The 21,681-nt window shown below is 44.8% G+C and overlaps 4 protein-coding genes across 5 annotated transcripts; 2 read left to right on the top strand and 2 right to left on the bottom strand.

Moving 5' to 3' along the window:
* Positions 1-3,063: 3,063 nt before the first annotated feature.
* On the top strand, positions 3,064-8,091 carry LOC126564513 (uncharacterized). Its single transcript, XM_050221579.1, has 5 exons — positions 3,064-3,150; positions 5,805-5,948; positions 6,049-6,144; positions 6,229-6,329; positions 6,936-8,091. The coding sequence occupies exons 1-5, from the start codon at positions 3,088-3,090 to the stop codon at positions 8,083-8,085; spliced, it is 1,554 nt and encodes a 517-aa protein (XP_050077536.1). The 5' UTR covers positions 3,064-3,087; the 3' UTR covers positions 8,086-8,091.
* A 450-nt stretch (positions 8,092-8,541) lies between these two features.
* LOC126564619 (PRKCA-binding protein) lies at positions 8,542-11,668 on the bottom strand. Of its 2 annotated transcripts, none has more exons than XM_050221698.1 (4): positions 11,573-11,668; positions 9,969-10,080; positions 9,541-9,902; positions 8,542-9,476 (listed from the first exon to the last, which is right to left on the bottom strand). In XM_050221698.1, exons 1-4 carry the CDS (start codon positions 11,617-11,619, stop codon positions 8,561-8,563), a joined length of 1,437 nt encoding a protein of 478 aa, XP_050077655.1. In that variant the 5' UTR covers positions 11,620-11,668; the 3' UTR covers positions 8,542-8,560. The 2 variants fall into 2 exon arrangements, with proteins under 2 accessions (XP_050077655.1, XP_050077656.1); XM_050221699.1 differs by lacking the exon at positions 11,573-11,668 and adding an exon at positions 10,472-10,790.
* Positions 11,669-13,183: 1,515 nt separating this feature from the next.
* Positions 13,184-17,705, top strand: LOC126563895 (WASH complex subunit 2; the record flags this gene model as incomplete). Its single annotated transcript, XM_050220685.1, has 3 exons — positions 13,184-13,312; positions 13,377-17,457; positions 17,530-17,705. Coding segments are annotated over 3 exons (4,386 nt in total), but the record flags the coding sequence as incomplete, so codon positions are not given.
* A 1,244-nt stretch (positions 17,706-18,949) lies between these two features.
* LOC126564666 (tubulin gamma-1 chain) lies at positions 18,950-20,659 on the bottom strand. The gene is made up of 3 exons (XM_050221753.1): positions 20,424-20,659; positions 20,136-20,338; positions 18,950-20,071 (listed from the first exon to the last, which is right to left on the bottom strand). Exons 1-3 carry the CDS (start codon positions 20,470-20,472, stop codon positions 18,950-18,952), a joined length of 1,374 nt encoding a protein of 457 aa, XP_050077710.1. The 5' UTR covers positions 20,473-20,659.
* Positions 20,660-21,681: the final 1,022 nt, after the last annotated feature.

Here is a 21,681-nt window from a genome sequence, read left to right as displayed (position 1 = left end):
TCTCATGCAGTGAACCATAATGTGACTAATGCAATACACCGAAAGAGCACTTGAAGGTTTTAGCTATTAATAAGCCGTACAAGTTAAGAACAATCTACTTGGTTGCTGGTCGGGTTGAATAAAGAAACCCTTGCCGTGACCAGGAAATTCCTCCAAATGTGTGTTTTTGTTTTACGAGTTTCAATTCAGTATCTTAGCCGATCGATGTCTAAAATGCTTGGCAAAATACATATTCGAGCAGGGATTTGAGGTTTTATGTGCAGCGCACATTCTAGTTTCTATTAATAATATTGGTGCCTTAACTGGGATATTCGAATAATGGTTATGTTAATCTATGAAATGTATAATTGTCAAGACAAGTTTATATCCTTTTTTTATACTAGAGTAATGCTTTCAGGTGGGTTTTGGGCAGCTCATCGGAGGCTTCTGAGTCTAATTCGTTGCACTACAGCTCGTAAGGTTTGTCATTGTAGCGGCTCCTTCCACAAAATCCACGTTTCAGAGGCGTGTGTGCCTCGTCCCGTGGCTCGTGCTACCTCGTCCGTTGCGACAGATGTTTGTGGTTAAAATATAACAAAAAAGAAACTATTAAAAGGTAGATTTTGCCTGCGTATGTTAACAAATAGTAACAGAGAATTTGTGCGATTGCATCAAGCAGCACACAAACCGTTTGAAAAATGCACCGAATTGCTCCACCATACACATCAATAATACCGCACAGCTAAACAATACCATGCCACCGTCCACCAAAGATGCTTTGGAAAGTCAGGCGATACCTTCGCGATGCATCTGCAAATGTGCAAACTGCAATGCGCTGCACATTGTTTTGCACCGTTGCAAACGCACATTTTCGCACACCAGACAAAACGGCTAAAGAGATGAGTGAACTCCGGAGTGAACTCTTGCGGTGGGTTCCCGTCATTATAAAGACTGCAAGGAGTGTTGTACTCATAGAACGATTAGATGATGGGTAGTGAACGCAACTAGACAAAGCAAACAAACACGACTATTGTGCAAAAATAATCATTAGAAAATTGACTGTAACGATATTACAACATACGAGCCCTTCACATGTGAATCATTGATCTACTGATGGATGGGAAAGCGCAAACTGCACTGCACTTATTTATTGTTTATTTTCTATTTATTGTGTTGCGTTGATGCAGCTTGGTGCTATTTCTCCGAAACGTTCACAGGTGGTAAATAATATTGCTTTGAGGTTGATAATTTTGTCTGCATTAACCACCCAGTTTTGCCTGGCCGTCCCTTATGAATAAAAAAAAAACCACCCAGTTTTGGTGATCGGTCATTGCTACCGCTCCTCTAATGGGAACTCCAATGGGAATAAAGTTTCGCATCCAGTGTGCTTATCTATATCTTCGTGGAAAGTGATTTCTGGCGTTCCACAATCAATGGGTTGCAGAATGTAATTGTTTCTCACCAAACAGGCGTGGCACTTGATAGAGAAAAGACTGTCGTGAGGCTTTTTGCTTTTTACGCAACTCGATCCATTTCGATACGTTATATCTTTGTTGCTCGTATTATGATGGCACAAAAAAAGCTTCATTTGAAGGGTTTGGCTTTGTTTTTACTTTGCTCTGATGTCTATCTGCCAGGTGGAAAACCATTAGCAGCGAGATGCATCTCGCGAGCAGATTGTTCAGCAGCCAATCGGTTGTGATCGCGATAAGAAGAAAGCCCAGGACGGATGGCTAAAACTTCGAAGCAAAAGAGTTATTAAAAAAGATGAAGTCATCATCATCAGCAGTTGTGATGGGAAAGTGCGTCCCCGATTGTCGAAGAATGGGGACAAAATTTATGCGGTTCCTCTTTGATTTTGGAATTGAATGTACGCGTTCGCTCGACTACTTTCCTTTTCAATTGGTCGAGTTTGGTATCTCAAGCTGGCAATAAAGGTGGCAGTTTTGCATAAAAATGTACAGTTTAGACTGAGACCAATACACAGAAATGCTTTCGCTTGCAGCTAATAATAATCGGTGTTAAATAATGCATCAAATAGCAGCTCTTTTTGTTGAAAAAGCGGTTAATAATTTGTAAATTTGCATAATCATAATTCCGTTGTATTGTAAAACTATTAAACAGGTTTCCCGCGTTTGAACCATTTAATTGGACACAATAAAAGATGAGTCTTGACATCTACCACAAAAGAAGACAATGAGTCGTCTTACGATGGTGACAAACCGGAGAGAATATAGCAACAGCCCGATTACCCAACGGTGCCGTTGATGGGGGACTTTCGATTTCGCGAGGCTGAATCTGCGTAACGCCCGAAAAAACCAAACCGGATATTACCACCAAGTGTGTGTTATCAGTGGCCGAGGCCCGACCCCACGAGACATGGAGCTCATGCAAGAGCGAAACGAGTTTTCCCGGTTTTTGTATGATCACCGCGATCATAGCTCCGTTCGTTCGAAGTCTCTTTCCCAGTGACGAACTTCTTGAACGAATGGTGGACCTTAACACCTTCTGGATCGTTATGCGGAAGGATGAAACCTGAAAGCAAAACTGAAACTAAAAATAAAGCAACGACGACGTGCAGACTTTGGCGGGAGGGGAGGGAGTTTTTGTGGCGATAATCCTTAATTTATTTCTGCTGTTTTATATTTCTTTGGCTTGGGTGTGTGTTTTTTCGTTTAATTTGCGATTTCCTGTTATTCTACGCTTTAAGCACGATCGTTTCGCAGACAGAGATTCTTTCATTTAGCACATTTTTAATTTGCTTTTTTTTGTTGCTGTTTCTGTTTACACTCTTTTCACAGATCGTAATTTGGATTTCTGCAGCTGGACTGGCGCTGGAGCTTTGCTGTGTTGGACATCACTCCGCTTTTCTTTTCTGCGCTCAATTACGCCAAAATGATTCACGATCGATTGGTGGTGATCGGTGATCGGGAAGGGTAGGGTGTAGAACACCGGTGCTTATTTTGAACAACGAATACTTACATCCAGCGTCCACATTGAGTGATTGACGTGGGGTCAGTAATTCGAGTGATATTTAAATGTCAAACCAGCCGTTAAACTAACCCGAAAACCTGAAAGATCGCCGAGCGTCGAACGGAGACTGCAACGATGGGATACTTTTCCAAACGAAACATATTTATCTACTGCTGTATATCGGCATGTTTATCATTGGTAAGTGTTCACTTTGGTTAATTGGTTAATTTGTTGAAATGTTTTTTAGTTCTTTTATTTTTTGAAACCCTTTTTTGAAGTGAGTATCGATCGTAACCTCGACCAAATAAAGTCCGTTTAGTGGATCATTTATGTAGACTTTAAAATCAAACAAAAATTATGTTTTCCCAGGTGATGGATGCGTTTCGATTTATCTTATCACATCACTTTGCATTAATCGCAATCCATTTGCAATTTAAAAACGTAATTTCTATCTTCACCTCTATCTGCTCAGTGAGTAGTCGAGCGTTTGAGCGGTAAATCATTGTGAGTTAATGGAGGGGCGCAAAACGCATGACGACGGCATCGGACCTGCTCACAGGCACCTCCCCAATTAAGTCGTCATCGTCCGGCCATCGGTCACGCGCGGTTCACTGACCGCGGACGCCACAATAACAAAGCCAACAACCACCCACTCGGCATAAGCATTTTGCGTGTTTCGAACGTTAGCTGAAAGCTCCCGCAAGACGCTTGGTAGCACCAAGTGACCCGGTTCGTACGGTTTCGGTGTTGAAGAAGGGAACGAAAGAAAGGTTCTTGTTCTTAAGAAAGGTGTTTTTTTATGCTTGAGTTCCTGTGAGGAACAGACGTACTTGTTATGCGTGTTTGTTAACGGCCCTATTGTTTTGTGGTTCTGTGGCAGAGAAAGGTGATCACTTCCTACGCCTTTCTGCTTTTAGAGGAAGGCGTCAGGAAGCCAAGTAAGCATTTATTTTAATTGACGATTTAATTTTACATATTCAAAAAATTTACTTTAGAAATGTACCGTCTAACGTAGCGGCAAAACCTCATCAAACCTAGTCTCACTAGTCTCATAACGATGATTCACTGAACCCGATGTAAAGCCCGTCAAAAAGTTTCACTTCTGACCGAAATGCTCGCAACCCACGAGTACCGAAAAAAAAAATGCCCGCATCTTCACCAAAACACCCGCTCGACGACGCACTACATGTGCGAATGTGGCCCCCTTTTCGTTCGCGATGTACGCAACAACAAGCACGCGCGCTTCTTGGGAAGCTCCTCTTAATTGTTCGCCCGAGCCCTGACCAGCTGGGCATATGACCTTAATAGGCGGCCAAGGTCCGTGTGTGGTTGTGCACTGCGGGTATCATCCCCTCCGTCTGAACCCTGGCGTCTGAAGCGAGGGCAGGGCAAATGGAAAAATGAAGTTTCCGGCGAGCAGATAAGCGGGACAAATTATTAAAAGAAGCAACACGTTCGACGGTCGAATTGTATGTTACAGTTCGCTGCTATTCCGGTCACCGGGTTTTCCGACTGCGGCCACCATCCCCCGGGGGGTGTCATTTTTCTTTCTGGATCCTGTATATCAAGCTCCCTGCTGATAAGAGTTTCTAGCTGTATGAGAAATGTACGAAAGGGTTAAAATAAATTGGATCAGTTTGCTATAAAATTATTATAGCAAACGTATTTAGAAGTTCATACCCTTCAAGACAGCAAATGGACACCATAGTTGAAATACCGATCCAATTAGCAAGTTTTATCTGCATGCTGATTTTCCTGCTGATGTTGATCTTGATCAGGGAAATTCGTTTAACCGTCGGATGGATCTAATTCATTATCATTTTCCTGTTCGAAAACCGATCAACCGACCGAGCTCTTTTCTTCCGAATACCGTGAGTAAACGACTATCATTAGAGTCGTTAAACCCCAGAAATTACTCAGGAACGCAATTTTGTGCAATTTCCCTAATAATGACGTTTTGCCACCGCCGACAGATAGGACAGCGTGAAGAGCAGAAGCTATGAATTAATTAGATATCTCTACTTCTGCTGCTCTAACAGAAGTGCCTAATGAGTAGTATTAAATTTGGCATGACGCAGAAATTTCCCTTTACTCAGATTAAAAAGAGGCTGTTTTGAAAGCTCCCTTGACCCTCGTTTAATGATACTAGCTATAGGTATGTTGGCTACCAGACAGACAACTAAAGGAAAAACTCCTTCACCCCATTTCCATCGCAAAATTTTCCCTTTTTCATGAACTCTTGTACCGTCGTCGTACGTACGTACGTAGTATGTGGTGAAAACGGTGGTGTAAACCGTAAACACACTTGCCATTAGCACGCTCCCTCAAGTTCAAACTCATTCGGCGAGTAATTTAGCGCGATCGCGAGGCACCTCAAGTTCGCCAGCGTTTGAGGTCAGCACCGCTGTTGGTCTCGAGCGGCAGACTGAAAGTAAAATCGAACCGGGGTTGGTTTGCAACATTACGCACGTTGTTGCTACACGCCCCAAATGCCTACCTCATTGGATCAAGGGTTTTGGCGTCGACGCAACGCGGTAACCGTTTTTGGGAAGGGCATTTCAGTTCGAATAAGTTCCAGCAAAAAGCTTCAAAACAAAGCACGCACTAAAACACATTGGTCGGTGTGTGTATTAATATCGCCATTTCCACTGAAGTCTACGTGTGTACTACACAATGCAGAATGGAGACTAGACTGCTAGTTCCTTTCGCTTTCCGGATACACAGTCTCCCGCCCCTTAGGGTTTTTCTGTCGTTGCAAATATCGTTGCCAATCGAACGGAAATGATCATTTCCCCTTGCGCCAGATCACTGTTTTGACATGTTTTACCTTTTTTTTCTTTCCTTGCCCGCAGCTTACTTATTTGGTGGCGTTCTCTTGCGAAATCTCCTGGATATTGGAGGCCCGCGGTGACCTGCCCATACCGGCCTATTTGCTGTGCGCCCAGTTCTTCATACTCTTCATCTCGTCCGCGATCTTGATCCATGGCCTATCGACAGTAAGTGAAACGGGCAACGCGAGCAACCATATATGATCTGCAAAGGCGTTATGTGACTCCTTCACTAAATCAGAACTCTTTTGCGCTATCTTCCGCTCAGGGCATTTCGTGGGGTCTGCTCAGCTGGTCGATTATAATCGGTGTGCTGTCGGTTCCGGAACTGGCACTAGTCATGTACATGACCATACAATATTGGGTAAGCATTGGGCCGCTCTCTCTACCGCACTCCGTGTGCCCCTAGACTCTTTTCACTCTTTCTCCTTCCATCTACCATCGACAGGGTCTACAATCGGCGCACGGGCTAACGGAATTAATTGGATATTTAATACGTTTAATAGTCAACTGCTTAGCACTGTTGTGCGTTATTCCGACAGCATTAAGGTAAGCTGCACGTTGCTCGATCGTTAGTTAGGAAGGCATAGCAAATAAAAAAGCGATGAACCTGATATGAAACAACGTATGCTTGCTAATCGCTTAATAGTCCATCAGCATGCGTAAAGAAGCATTAGAGAGAAAGAAAATCATTCAAAACTTCCTAAATTATTTCAGCAAAAGCAGCTGTTTCCTATTTTACTCCTCTCTTTCCCCGGTGTCGAGCGCCGTTATCTATGCGCATAACATAATGGTGGACCCTTTTCAGCTACTTTCTCTCTAGATTTTGGATGATTTGATTGTTTTTTTTGGCGCGAATCGAAATTATTTAATCATTACATTACCTATAGATGGTTTAACGGTTGGTAAGTGTGTGCGTTTTTAGGAGTTTATTTTAATGAATAAATAAGTTTTATTCGATCAACGTTATTAATTTTTTAAAGAGGTGTTACATTAAATACTACTTACACAACACACGTGATCGTAATTTCATCAAGATGTTAAGTGATCGCGCGCTTTAATAGGTACAAATCAATTAAACCATCTATCATCAGCAGATCATGCTAATGCAAGATCATCTTTCATCACTCTTTCCCTTTCGGTTTCCCTTTACAGATGGCGACAGGAGAAGAAAGTGTTATCCCAGCTCGAATCACTTGCCTCACGACTGCAGCTGACAACACCGACACCGACAACTCCCTTCAACGCTACCACCGGCATGAACTCACTGCGTGCGAGCAAGCGTAGCACTCAAGGCGCTCCGAACGGTTCCAGCCGACGACCCTCGACCGGCTTCGACAATCCGGGATACGTTCCGCACGAAAGCAACTCGCTCGACATTGTCCAGCAGTATACGGCCTACAACAACCTGTACGGATCGCAGAGCGAATTCAATGCCAGCATCTTCGGGCTGCCACCGGCGATGCCTACCGGACCGCCGCCAATGGTGCCAGAGTGCAAGAAAACGCAGTCACTGCTTGATCTGCGCTTCATCTTTCCACCAAAGTTTCTCTCGACGCACACCACGATCAGTGAGAAGAAATCCAAAGACTCCTCACCGGCTGCCGACGAGCCGGACACTGTGCTGCAAAATAATCTGAAGAATCAAATCCACAACAAGTTGCACGATGTGCCTGAGAATGGCACACTGCGACAGGCACGCGAAAAGGATACGAATGCCTCGATCGAACACACGGGTACCGTAGCGACACTGGCGAACGGCGATGGACCGATTTCGTCCACGAACGATCCCATCTACTACACGATCGAGTCAACCAAAAACAACAAAATTTTGGGCCGGAATTGTGTGTCGCTCGAGAATTTGGGCAACATTACGTTCTCGGAATCGCCACTGCCAGTTAAGAAGCACGATCTACCGTACTACCGCTACGGACACAATCTACTGAAAAACTATGCCATGAATCCGTGGAATGTTCTCGCCTACAATCCGGCCTACAGTGCGTACCCACCGGCCTACTATCACTATCACATGATAAACCCGTACCATCTGTATCAGTTGCATCAGCAGCAACACGGTAATTACCACGGTGGGGCTGGAAGTCCGATCCCTCCCGGGGGATACTTTGCGGGACCTCCTCATGCTGGTGGACTTCACGGTGGACCTGCCAGCTACGGGAAGAGTCACTCACAGCTGGCCAGCTACGGGTATGGCAACAATCTCTACCTAAACGGTGCCACCGACAGTCGGCAGTCGCTCGGCAATGAGTCGGACGATTTTCGAAAGTATCGTGATGTGGCCCTATAGTAGCAGCAGTACCTGGGCTTAACCTATGTAGCCAGTCATACTAATGGGGATCGAGCAATAGTAGCAAAGTGTAGTATGTATTGGAAATACTCAGATGCAATAGTTGTATAGGGATAGTAACGATACGAACACAAAGGAAAACTGCGAACACTTCGACTGAGTTACCTCAAGTATAAGTATAAAGAACAGGGTAGGATTAGTAGGATTTAATGATCGATAAACACGCTCACTTCCACTACTCTGCAGCAGTCCAGGAGCGTGTGTACTACGGTAGCTAGTACAGGTGGGATACAACACCCTGTTGTTTAAAAAAGAATGTTATTTATTGTACGTTTAGTGTAAGTAAAGCTCAAAATTCTGAGAAAACGAAAACAAAAATCAAGCGTTTGATTACTATTCACTTCACAGTTTTATTCTTTCTCAAAGGATTTTGAAGCAAAAGCTTTCCACAAACTGCTTTTCCATTTAATTTAAATTACTTGTACAAATCCGGAACGAGCAGATCATCCATCAGATTGTGACTGATCGGTTTGCTTCCGACGGAAAGATCGATGCCCGCAAGTCCTAGCTCGTTCAACAGATCGTTCTCCGATGCTACCGTCGAAGTGCCTTTGCTGAGGTCAATTTCCTCAAATCCTCCCAACAATTGTCCACCGCTCTCGGTTCCATTCGAGTCTCCCACTTCACTCGTTTGGCCCGTTTTGGACGGTTCCAGCTGCTCGATCGCTTCTTCCGCCTGTGGTACCTCATCGTCCGTGTACTCTTCCGCTTGAAACTTGATCGCCGACTTGTACTGAAACGCACTCGCCTTAAGGTCCACTTCGATGGGGAACAGGTTTGGAATGCTTTCCAATCGCTCGACGGTTTCCGATGCAAGGGTAGCTAGTCCTTCGATGAACTTACGCAGCTGACTAGCAAGGTCTCGAGCATGCTTACACTCGAGCAGTTCAATCTTCTCCAGCACATCGCTACGTAGTTTGGCGAACTTTAAGCGAGCATCCTGCCGACAGCGTAGAATGAGGCGGTACTCATAGTTTCCAGTCTCTACACGGTATAATGGTTCCTGGATCGCGGCATACCCATGCTCTTCATCGTCCATCTCTTTGATCTTAAGACAGTAGGACAGATAGCTGAACTTTGCGTCTGCGTAGCGTTTCACTGTGAGCTTAGTGTCCGGGATGGCTTTATGAAGGTACGTTCCCATGTCCGCAAGTATGGGTTTTAGTGATTTAATCATCTTGATGCCGTCTTTTTCCATATTTCGATGGAGCTCACCGAAAATGCGAAACGCTTCCGATGCACGGGGCTGCGGTTCTCGGACACTTATCGAGGCAAACATGTTACCGAACGCTTGGTACGTCTGTAGCACATCGAAATGTGCCTTGAGCATCCTGAAACAGAAAGTACGTTAAATTTAAATGATTTTTTAATGTATATGAATTTAGATGATCTCACCTTCGAGCATGCTCCACCAGCCCCTTGTACATGGTTTCCGTTCGCTCCAGTTCCTGCAAACGTTTGACCAGAGAGTCATTGCAAAGAATAGCCCTGGAAAGACCCAGCGTGTCTGCTGTACTGCTGGACATCCTTTCCACCAAACGGTGCTTCATCTTCTTCAGCACAATATCGAGAGTTTCTCCTTGCGTCGGATCGGCGTGGAGCTTGTTGTAGTGTATCATCACCTCCTCTGTGGCCGACTGTATCATTTTGGCCACTTCCACCTTCGTTTTGCCCTTAACCGAGGCGCCATTTACACCGAGAAGCTCATCGCCGCTCTGAAGCGTTCCTTCGCGGGCTGCAGGCGTTCCATCGAAAACCTTTTATAGAAATGAACGACTCATAACGAGGCAAAAGGTACTTCCATACCGTGTCAGGCAACATACCTGAACAATGTACAAACATGGACACAGTGGGGCGCCTCCACCGATGCTGATGCCGATCAAGTTGCTGGTATCCTTCTTGATGACAACCGTACCAGAACTGACCGTCATTCCCCTAGTTTATGCAAAGTAAATGATTGGCTCGGTTAACACAGATTTGTAATTGTGAGTTGAACCTCAACATGTGGTGTCTAGAGAAAAAATATTGCAAAATAAACGATAAAGCTCAAGCTACACACAAAGATCAAGCACATTTTACAAAAATAATCTTAAACGACAACTTCCATAATTTCCAAGGACCAAGCTACAACTTGAAAACATTTCTATTTGCAACTCCCTGCGCCAAATCGTATCCTGTAATATGCTACAAACTACACCCATAAGTTCTCCATTTTCCCAATCCCATTTCCAGCTCCCCATTTGCAGAAGGATATTACCCAAGCGCACAGGCACACACATAAACACACGCAAGTACAGCCACAAGCCAATACGTCACACACACTTACAGGCGCTCCATCTCCTGGCGCTGGCAGAGCATTATGATCTTGTTATCATCAACGCAACCGTCCGCGTAAAGCACCGGATCCGGCAGATCATCATTCGACACAAATGCAATCTCATCCGGTCGCTTCCCAAGGGATTCCTTCTCCACCTTTGTGTCCTTATTTTCAACCGCATGCTTTTTCGATTCGTTGCATCGTTCCGCATTGCTTCTCTGTCTCGAACCGGGCGAACCAATGGAGATAAGTGCCGTATCGTCTTGGTCATCGCGACTTTGGTCCTCATCGACTATGACCGTTTTTGCTGGACGGATTGGATTGCTAATGGCGGTGCTGGACAACGATTCATTCGCAACGTCACATTACAGCAGCAGAGAGGCAAGTAAGGGAAGTTAACCAAAGACTCGAATTATCATCCAAAACTCCTCCTTGATATAAGCGTCATTGGAAGGAACTTTGTGAGGCTTCTCTAGGCTCTTTGAATGGCGAGCATGCCTGTACTACTCACTTGTCCTCTTCGTGGTCAAACATTAAAAGTGATGTCGTTTCTTCACACCACGGTTCATTATCCTTGCCTCTGGACTCCATTGCTTATAGGGAAACCGATTCTTTAATCCTCACAAAACCGTCCTCACTATAGGCACACACTTTAAAGCCAGCAAACACTTTAACGAGTGAAACATTGAGAAGTGGCCGTAGGATCAATGAAAAACACTTACACCAGTAAAGAAGAAGTACGAAAAGGAAAAAAGACATGAAATGCACACAACAATACAAACATTACAAACATAGAAAGATAAGGAAGGAGCATGCGTAAAATCGCGCCATCGATACAACTTTCGGTCCCAGCTTCGTATGCAAACAAAGTGAAACATATGTTTTTGGTCGCTCCTCAATCGGGTTTGCCAAAAAGTATTGTACGAGGGTTCGAAATTTTCGATCGTTACTTTGTCGAATTTCGCACGAACAAGACACAGATACTGCTTTTGTTGGCTTGCATTAAAAAACTCACGAACAGAAAAGAATAACATTAATATTAACGTAACAACAAAAATCTGCATCCAAAATTAAGACTGGCGAGAGAGAAGATGCCGTTGATTGGCTTACATTTTGTCCTCCTCGTAGAAGTAGTCATAGTCGCAGTCCTGTAACATGTTGGAAACGAGTTTGTGGCTTAGTAACGTGCACTAGATTATGTTTGGCGTACAGATATCGCTGCACGAACTAAACAGCTACAAGAACTTGTTGGAATCGATCGATGTCGGTGACACAACACGCACATGTACGGTAAAGGGACATGCGCAACAAATTTGAATCACGCATGAAGCGGTGCATGCATGACAACACGTGGTGTATGCTGCTCATTGCTTCGAAGTAAAATTGGGGTAAAATTAACTACCCAAAAGTGTAGTTTATGCTGCTAATGATACAAATAATGCTCATCGAAGATTTTGGTAATTAATTTTCTATTTCTGTTACAATTTTTCAATAAACGATAAGTGTAAGTGCTTTTGGGACGATAAGTTTCAAATTGTTTGCATTGGACATCCCAAACAGGCAGCATAAACACGCTCACCTACACAATCGCCTCCACAGTTTGACAGCAGTTATATGGTGGCAATATGCAACGAAAACACAAAACAGTGCAGTAAAAAAAACAACAAAAAATAATTGTATTTTTAGAAGAAACATTAAGTGTTGATGGTTATTGCAATACGCTAGAGATATTATAATTGTTTTATTTAAAATATCCTTTCTCGTTGTTCGCGTACAACGTGATATACCCATCATCGAAGTAGTGGATGCGTTGATCTGTAGAACACGGAGATAAACCGTAATCATCATCAGACGGGCAGACACGACGGAAGGCAACCTTTCAACTGCTGCCGAAATGGTTCTCTGATAGCAACATTGAAGTACCATAAAGTCCATCCGCGATCGCGTTTACGCCGCGCATATTTCGAGCAAAATTATCGGATTGTCCGTGGCAGAGCCCGTCGACGAGTGGATCCAACCAAGATGGTACGGTATATGTTTACAAAGGGAAATGGAAATTAAGGGCGTTTTTTCTGTGTGCTTGTTTGTTATTGCTTCCAATGGCGGTGTTTCCTAATTGTGATAAGAAACATTGTCCGCTCGTTCCCACCTGATCGTCATCCGTACACAGCATCCGGTGTGATTCATGTGTAAACACAGCACCAAATCGTAGGAAGCCTTGTACTGATATGTTACTTCATTCCCCGACTACTACGTTCGCGCAAACGGGTGTAAACAGTTCCCCGTTAACTCATTCAATCATTATCATTTAGAAATGGGTGTGCGCGTCATACCTACCACAACACCAACACCCAATCGAGCTAATCATGAAAGTGATTTCGGCCTTATGTGGTGCTGGTGATGGTGGTGGTGGCAACTATATTTACTGAACCTCCGGACACTCGATTGGCTCTAGCTGTAGTCCATTTGTTTCCTGGACCGTGGAGGAAATTTTATTAATCATTTTCTTCTTTCTGTTTGCACTTGGTGCCTTTCCGGTTGCGGAAGCGCGTTGATTTACGATATGATTTTGGTGCTCAAATTTGCCTCCTGAGCCCGGTGCAGGGGTAGAGGGAAGCCGCGGGACATGGAAAGTTTCCCCCGGTTGGTTTTTTAGTGGCGATCAAAAATGCATTTTAATTAAAACCCCAATTCGATTCGATTCGGGTGGTTTTGGTGCGCAGATTCGTGATAACGTTTTCATTTCTATTGCAGGCACAACTCACGCCGGAAGAATTTCGCAAGCGTAGACCGAACTGGTCACTTGAAACGGACGGCCAACTGTTGCAGTACATGGTTTCGATCGCGAAGGTAACATCCGTCGAAGGCGTTCAGTGTGATCGGTGTAATGCAGTGATCGATTTGCCATTTTCAGAATGTCGAAAGTTTAGCTGCCCAAACGAGAGACAACTTGAACGATTTGATGCTGACAGTGAAACAGTCGGAATTGAAACTAGCAAACGCAACGAATCAGTTCTCGGCCGTCGAGCAAGTGAAGTTTGTCGAAAACCGAGTCGAGGAAGACGATGAAAGTTTCTACGGTTTGCGACGACGCCGTCAGCAGATAGATGAACCGCGGCCGGACACGACACCGGATCCGGGTGACGAACGCACACTAGACGATTTGATCCAGCTAGCGGTAGAACGATCGGCCGAAGGGATGTATCGGACGTACGAAAAATATCCTTTACCATATTCGGACTCGAGTGATGACGAATATGCATCGTCTGTTAAGGGAACGGTAATGCATCTTCCTCCGTCCTTTGATCGACCGTTGCCGCACGTTATTGGATCGCACGAGTGGCAAACCAGTTGGCACGTGGGACTGGACCAGTGCGAAAACGAGTACGATTCCGAGCAAAAGGAAGAATACTCCGAATCGCCGAGTGAAACGGACGATGGTGGAATGTTTCCATCGCAGCCGAACAGCAAACAGCACACACCATCGGAATCGGAAAGCTCCATCTGGGGTGTGGAAGGTCGAAAACGGGCCCCATCACTCGATCCCAGCATTACGGGAGACGATGGATCGTCCATCTATTCGTTCGCTAGTTCGTCTAAGGTATTACCTGTGCGTGGGTTACCGGTGGACATTAGTGCACGGTTAAAACCACCGAGTCTGTTCCCGGAAGAGCCGCCCGAAGAGGAAGCTGGACGGCGAAAGGGTGGTGACTTTGGGTTGTTTGATAATTCACCGGACGAGGATGAACCAGCGATGCCGACGCCAACGCCACAACCACGTCAAACAGTGCCAGCAAATGACACAAAGCAGTCATTCTTTAAAGGGAACGCTCAACAGCCGGCCCGAAAGATAGTTAATCTGTTCGACGATGAACCACCTGAACCGGTGTCAGACGCGTCAGTGGTACCGGAGCAGAGAAAAACGATCAATCTGTTCATCGAAAGTGAGGAAGACGAGGACGTAGTACGGGAAAACAATGTGCGCAACAATAATCCTGCTTCGATGGCGGTAAAAAATCGTACCGGATCTGCCGGTGTAACGAATCCCAAGCAAATGACAAAGCTGGTCGATGAACTGAATAACAATTTTCGGAAGCAACAGCAAGAACAGATCGTGCCAGCAGCTCGTCCCCCGTTGGTGGTTAATAATAACAATAAGCAACGTCCAGCAACGGTGACGAATCTGTTCGACGACGAACCACCAGTAGATGAGTTTGATCAGCTGTTTCAGGCGGCAAATCCTTCCGCTAAGTCAACGACCGTTCACTCATCCCTGCCACCTAGCAAGGAGAAAATGGTCATCAATCTATTCGCCGAAGACGACGAGGACGATTACGGTGGGATTGTTGTGGGAAGCAATGAAACAAAATCACACAAATCTCCACTACAAGGAACTGCACAGAACAGTCCCGCCCATGGGCTGCCACTCCCAAAACCCGCCGAACGGCCAAAACCCTCGTTTAAGAAGAAATCCATCTTTGATGATTCAGAGTCCGAGGAGGATAATGCGAATGAGGCTGCGTTGTTTGGAAGTTCCGCTAAACTGACGGTCCCAATCGTACCAACAATACCAAAAGCTGTACCAAAAGTGAAAAAGTCAATTTTCAGCGATAGTTCCGAGGCGGAGGATGATGATGATGATGAGGCACTGTTTGGTAAATCGTCCAGTATTTTGAAGAGTAAGCTAGATGCATTGAAAAGGAACGGTCCGGCGGGTGGGAAGAATGGCAATGTGACGCCTGGTAAAAGTACGGACGATGATGTGTTAAAACCGCCGGTGGCATCGGCGTTGGCGTTGGATAAGGATAAGAAAACGGTTCCGAAGGTGTCTTTGTTTGACGATGAACCACCGTCGGACGATGAAGATGCACTGTTTGGGCAAAATGCAACTGCAAACCGCGTACAGGACACACAGAAGGGAAAAGTTTCATTGTTCGAACCGCATTCAACGTTAAACGATCAGCCTAGTGATAGTGATGCAAGAAAGCAATCATTGGAACCTGTAAAATATCAGACTGTCGTGAAAGAAGCTCCAAGCAGCATCCGTAGTATGATAATGAAAAAATCCATCTTCAATTCGGATTCGGAAAGCGACGAGGAGGATTCGATTTTTGAGACGGTACCTAAAGCTGCGGGAAATGGACCTCTTTCAACGAATAAACCTGAAACTAATGTAGCATTAGAAGGTGTATGGAACGTTGAAGAGGACACTAAAACAACCGGCAAGCAACAATCAGTGATGACTGATGCTAGTAGCAGTTATGCTCAAAATGCTTCACAATCTATTATTTCAATAGAAAAAGAAGGGGCCAGTCCAGTTCTAACCTCATCTGAACCAACTGTTGATAGTGCAATTGCTTCTAAAAACTTCCTGTTGGAAGAATCCAAGTCTGAGCACGAAGGTGACAAGGAACCTCAACGATGTGATGAATTGGAAAACTCTGGACCAACTTTAGAAAGCGTAAAAAGAGTCAGTGAAGAAAATGCATCGAATGAACTAATTGTTGACAAACCCCCGCTAGACGTGGAGAAGCCTGAAGCTCCAGAATCAGATTTAGAAGATAAACCACTCCCGGATAAACCTGTCCCGGGAATGATGATGATAGCTAACGATATAGACTATTATCTTCACATGAACGAGACAACTTCTCAAGCTGAATTAACACCAACAACACCATTGGTGGAACCGCCGGCAATAACGCCTCCTGCAGTCTCCAAGTCTGAACCAAAAAGTGCCTTAAATTTCAGTCCAATCGGTCTCTTTGATGACGTTCCACCGCCGGATGATGGTGACGAGACGGACGATACAACGACACGCAATGATCTGCAACGTGACCTGCTGAATGCGGTCGAATCGGGTGAGCCGACGTTGCCACCGATCGAGGACGAACCGTCTCCTTACTCGACCGAAACACAATCCTTAAACTTCATACCGACTGGGCAGGCGGGCAACATTCGGTCACGGTATCTTTTCGACGATGAACCACCACCGGATGAAGCGGATAATAGTAGAGCTGGCTCAAAGGGGTTGTTTGATAATCCAGCTCCTGTGTCGTTACCTCCGGTGGTTGAAGATATAAGACCGGATTCTGTCAAACCCAATCGCCCGAAGATTAATAAATTGAATACCAAAATTGCCATCAATGTTGCAGCACTATTGCCTGGTGCGAGAAGAACAACTGGAGTAACTAATACTTCATCACCGGAGAAGGTTCCTACTAGTGTCTTGAGCGTTGTGAAGTCATCCCAATCGGGGGATGTTCCAAGTAGTGAAAAATTGACTGGCCTAAACAAGGGTAGAGCAAGAATTCCTACCAAACGGAAACCTCCTTCTAGACAAAATCTTCGCGCTGGCACGGTGAGTTCTTCGTTGCAAAGCTCCACTAGCTCCAAATCGATAGAAGACGATGATCGTATTGTGGTTGGATCGGAAGGAAAGATCGAACACGTTGAAGCTAGCCTATCACCTGTGGGCTTTGATCCTCCCCAGAATCGTCCCGAGGATCTGCCCTTCGATCGACTGAGCGCGAGTGTTCGAAATCCAACGAAGCGATTAGCTACGCTACCGGATGGTAATGAAGGTGCTAACAAACCGTTGCCAATTGTTCCGGAACGCAAGACGGCGGTGAAATCCTTGACCAAATCGATTTTTGACGATAGCGATAGTAATGATGAGGATGATGATGATCTTTTCAAACAACTCCCAACGGCGAAAGGTGTTGTTGCCGTGAAGAAACCAGCTGCTCCAGTGCAGGATACTTCAACGAAGCAGCATCAGCAGTCACAGAAAAGCGTGATAACTAGAAGTATTTTCGGTTCGAACGATGAGGACGATGATGATGCTGATGATGATGATGGTGGAGAAAATGATCTTTTCGGAGCAGTGAAGAAATCGTCCATTGTTGGTAAACTAACCGGTGCAAAGACGGAGAAGAAAGGCCTATTTGACGATGACGATGGTGACAGTGATGATGATCTGTTTGGAAGTAAAAGCAGTAAGTATTCTGGCCTGCTTGGACTGATTCAATGAATTGTTTACTAATCGGGTTTATTATTTTCCTCACTAGAAACTGTCGCAAAAGCTCAAAGCCATCTCCAGCAGCAGCAGCAGCAGCAGCAGCAGCAGGAGGATAAAAAGAAACAGGCCAACAGATCACTTCCCCCTACAATAACCAAACCGGTAACGACCACCATTCGAACCGGCGGTGATGATCCTTTGGCCGATTTGTTAGCCGATTCGTAAGCCGGGTATTATTAGGTTTGTAGAAGCAATTCGCAACACAGACAAACAAAACGAACAAAACGGTTTTGGAAGGGAGTTGTTTGGTGGTGGTCAATATTGTTGCAATCTGCTCCACCATCTCCACCGTTGCCGGTTATATTGTTATCTAGTCAGATAAAGCAAAAAAAAAAAAGAGCTGTTTAGGTGGAAGATATATGTTGGTTTGGCCCATGTTCCGAGAGCACCGTTTTCCTTATATTAATTAAAGTTGCATTATTAGTTGCTGTCTTTCTCACTCACTCAGAGTATGTTAATCTACATTCCATCGTTTTGTTGCTTAGCTTTGGAAAATATGGAACTCGCACCTTCATCCATCGGAATACATATCGTATTGTGTGAAACGTGGTAGAGTTTTGTGTTGAGAGGATATTATAGGAATTTATTAGAAAAAAGCTTTCTTGCAAACATATATTCCATTGCGCCACGTGTTATTTAGATTTGTATTCGTTTTGTTATCTCATCCTGCAATCCCTCAAACCATCCACACATCGATGTGAAAGTGTAATTGATTTCTTTGAATCCTTTTTCGTTTTGTCTCGATTTATACAACTGCACAGAATAGGTGCACGAGAAGAAGATGTCAACCAAATTTTATTGTTAACAAATGATTGTGAAAGAAGCAAGAAAGCGTGTAGAAAATGGAACAGACCGAGTAAGTAGAATAAATAAATTATCCATCTACGGTGAACGTCAATAAAATAAGACCACCAGTTATTGTACATCAGGTAAGATGAGATTGTGAAGCCAATTTTCGACGAACTGAGGTTGTTGGGGTGGATAAATTTTCAAGCTTATTACAGGTTTCTTTATTATTACACAATCGATTAATGAACTTTGTGGTCAAAAAGCAAGGTTGCTATAGATAGTTCAGTTGCTAATGATTATTCTACCAAATTAAAGAAAATCGAAATACGGAAGTTAGTTAAGGTTGTGTGTGATACCAATCAAGTGATTTTATTGGCACAAATACTTAAGTATGTTACTCAACAAACTGCCTCCCTCCTTTCGCCTCATTCCTCTAAAATCTGTAGATTCATCTTTCTCCTCTTTAATTAGAGAGCCCTGTTTCCATTCGCTAAAGGTTTCCTAGCTAAACGATCCCTATCTCCAAGCTACTTAATACCTTTTCCTCTCTCCAGTAACGATATAATTAAAAACATTGAGTTAATTAGCGTGAGTGATCCTTCATGCACCACTGCTCCTCATTATGGATTTGTTCCTCCCATGGCACGGCTTGCATGCCAGCTAAGATAGTTCTCCTTGGTGGCCACCTCGTACTCCTGCACGAGCGCATCCACAACATCGCGGGCTTCGTCCATTTCGCTTAGATCGTCCTTAAATTTGTCCTCCTTCTTGAACTGATCCAAGAACGCGCCTCGTTTGCGCAGCTTGTCGTACTGTCCGAGGGCTCGTTCGAACAGGGAACAGATGCTGGTATGGTTGGCCAACATCAACCCAGTCACCCGGTGACTGCTCTGCACGTACGGACTGCTGCGTGACAGTGCCACCTGAATGCTGGCCGGACCCCAGGGTATGAATTGGGCCAGCTTACGCTCGCGAATGCGCTGAATCGATTGATGCACCTGGGATGGATTGACCTCCCCCTGGATGATGTTGAGAATCGATATGTACCGATGGTGGTTGGTTTTATCGGGCCCGGTAGAAACCATCATGTTTTTGGGCTGCAGCAACCGTCGCATGACATCCAGCACGGTAGTTTTCTGTACTGATTGTGTGTCCGATTCAGTCGTGAGCGGTGTGTAGCCGGTCATGAGGAAGTGCAGCTGGGAAGTTGGAATTAGCGGCGCAATCAGCTCGATCAGGTTGTTGTTCATGTAGGAAGGATAGCGCAGTGTGGTCGTACTGACGGACATGATGGTCGACACGAGTGTGTTGATTTGGGCGAAGCTAGGATTCTCCAGATGCAACCAATCGGTCGCGATCCGGTTCAGGGCGGTATTGTCCAGCACCACCACACAATCCGCACAGCTGGTAAGCCGACGTAGCGTTAGCAGACTGTTGTAGGGTTGCACCACCACATCACTGATCTCGTCCTGGTTCGGAAACACACTGTACGTCTGGATGAGCTTCTTGGGAAAATGGTCCGACAATCGTTCCATGATGTACGAACCCATCCCGGATCCGGTACCACCGGCAATCGAGTGGCAGAGCACGAACCCTTCCAAACTATCGCTTCCGTCCGCTTCTCGGTCGATAATGTCAAACACTTCCTCGTGCAGTTTCTCGCCCTGACTAAACCCGGACGCCCAGTTGTTACCGGCACCGCCACCATCCTTCGACAGGTATACGTTTTCCGGATTGTACAGCTAATGAAACAACGACAACTCTTATTAACCATCGGGTGGAGCATTCTACCTATCCCAAACATACCTTTGCATACGGTGAAGACATAATCGAATGAATTACACGCGGTTCCAGATCGAGTAGTACCGCCCGCGGAATGTAATGGTCATCATCCGCTTGGTAAAAAAACACATCCTTCCGATCGATGCCATCGCTAGCGAACTCGCGCAACATTCCCGACGGCGATATACCATGCTCGAGACAAAGCCGCTTCCAGAATTCGAAACCAACTGCAACAGAGACAACCAAAAGCAAACATTAGTACCCATCCAACTGTTTCCTTTCGGTTCGGTCGGTTTACCGGTGTGTACTTACTCTGATTTCCACACTGGCCCAGCTGGAGCGTAATGATACCTCTTGGCATCTTTGGGATATGTTTCCGCGGTTCGACGGCTCTTACAATAAGCCCAATAATTGGAAATGGTTCGTTCGTCACAACAGATGCACACGAAACAAATGCAACAAACCGCTATCGTACAGCGAAACACAAAAACAAGCTAAAATGCGCTCAATTTTCTGCACTGAGTTTGGTTTGTATATGGAGCTTTCAAATAATATCGTTTGTGGACTTATCGTTTTTGACCTTGCACCATAGCTGCTGCGCTAGAATGGAAACATTGCATGAAATTAACCTCTTTTCATGACATATTTTGGAGTTTGATTTTAAATTTGGTTTTATATTAGTTTCTTACTTTTTGCGGTTCAAGTTATACGTTTGAAAGAGCTCAAAGATGTAGAAATATAACGAAATAACGAACAACAATGACGTTTGGCAGCTATTTATCGTTTTGTTCGCTTGACGTTAACTGTCATGATGCAACCCTGATACGAGGAAATGGCCAACTGCAGACGGTTGACCTGTTTTATTCAATTAGTGTAATATTTCGTAATTTGCTTTCATATTTTCTTGAAGAAAACAACTTCTTTATCAATGAAACGGTGTGCGTAATTTATCAGTATGGAGTTATATAATTTAAAAAAAATCAAAACGATTTTCCAAAGTCCCGATAAATTCGGTTATGATGGCACGAATCTAAAATCGGTTCGAATTGAAACCCATCGTGCTCGCGTGCACACTCCCACAGTTATGGTGGAAAAAGTAAGGTAGTCAAACTGGTGTGTAGAAGCTTTTTCCGACCACTCTTTCCCACTTTGTGATTTCGTTTATTTTTGGTAACTACGTGATATGATGAATCGTGCTGTGTGAATAAAAGTCTGTTTGCGCTTAGCATTTGGCGGCGAAAATTGTAGGAAACCCAAAGAGCGTTTGATAAGAGGCTCTCTATCGTGAAGCGCAGGAGAAGGAGCCAACTAAAAGCAACGCAAAGACCGTATATCAATGAAAAATCCTTATCCGTACCGCAACGTCCCGGAACCGAAGCATTTTCCTGACCGCAGTTAATGGACGAGCAAAGCAAGGCACGGGGAAATAAATTTTGCCTTTTCGATTACCACTAACAGACCGGTCTGGGGAGTAGCATTTTGCGTGGTACCGAAAAGAACCAATAAGTGTGTTGTGTGTCGCGTTGTGAATGCGTATGTCGGGGCATCCGACGATTGTGTACGATAGTGA

This window comes from Anopheles maculipalpis, chromosome 3RL (assembly GCF_943734695.1).
Source record: "Anopheles maculipalpis chromosome 3RL, idAnoMacuDA_375_x, whole genome shotgun sequence".
Classification (NCBI taxonomy): Eukaryota; Metazoa; Arthropoda; class Insecta; order Diptera; family Culicidae; genus Anopheles; species Anopheles maculipalpis.
The sequence above is the reverse complement of the archived record's forward strand: the minus strand, read 5'-3'. Positions and strand labels throughout refer to the sequence as shown.

Bases quoted from the DNA above. Each gene is read 5' to 3' on its own strand.
- LOC126564513 (XM_050221579.1), top strand. From the start codon at position 3,088: ATGGGATACTTTTCCAAACGAAACATATTTATCTACTGCTGTATATCG. The intron at 3,151-5,804 runs GTAAGTGTTCAC...CCTTGCCCGCAG, and splicing joins TATCGGCATGTTTATCATTG to CTTACTTATTTGGTGGCGTT. The intron at 5,949-6,048 runs GTAAGTGAAACG...TCTTCCGCTCAG, and splicing joins TGATCCATGGCCTATCGACA to GGCATTTCGTGGGGTCTGCT.
- LOC126564619 (XM_050221698.1), bottom strand. From the start codon at position 11,619: ATGTTACAGGACTGCGACTATGACTACTTCTACGAGGAGGACAAAAT. The intron at 9,903-9,968 runs GTATGTTGCCTG...TTTCTATAAAAG, and splicing joins CATGTTTGTACATTGTTCAG to GTTTTCGATGGAACGCCTGC. The intron at 9,477-9,540 runs GTGAGATCATCT...TTTCTGTTTCAG, and splicing joins CTGGTGGAGCATGCTCGAAG to GATGCTCAAGGCACATTTCG.
- LOC126564666 (XM_050221753.1), bottom strand. From the start codon at position 20,472: ATGCCAAGAGGTATCATTACGCTCCAGCTGGGCCAGTGTGGAAATCAG. The intron at 20,339-20,423 runs GTAAGTACACAC...TCTCTGTTGCAG, and splicing joins GGGCCAGTGTGGAAATCAGA to TTGGTTTCGAATTCTGGAAG. The intron at 20,072-20,135 runs GTATGTTTGGGA...TTGTTTCATTAG, and splicing joins TGTCTTCACCGTATGCAAAG to CTGTACAATCCGGAAAACGT.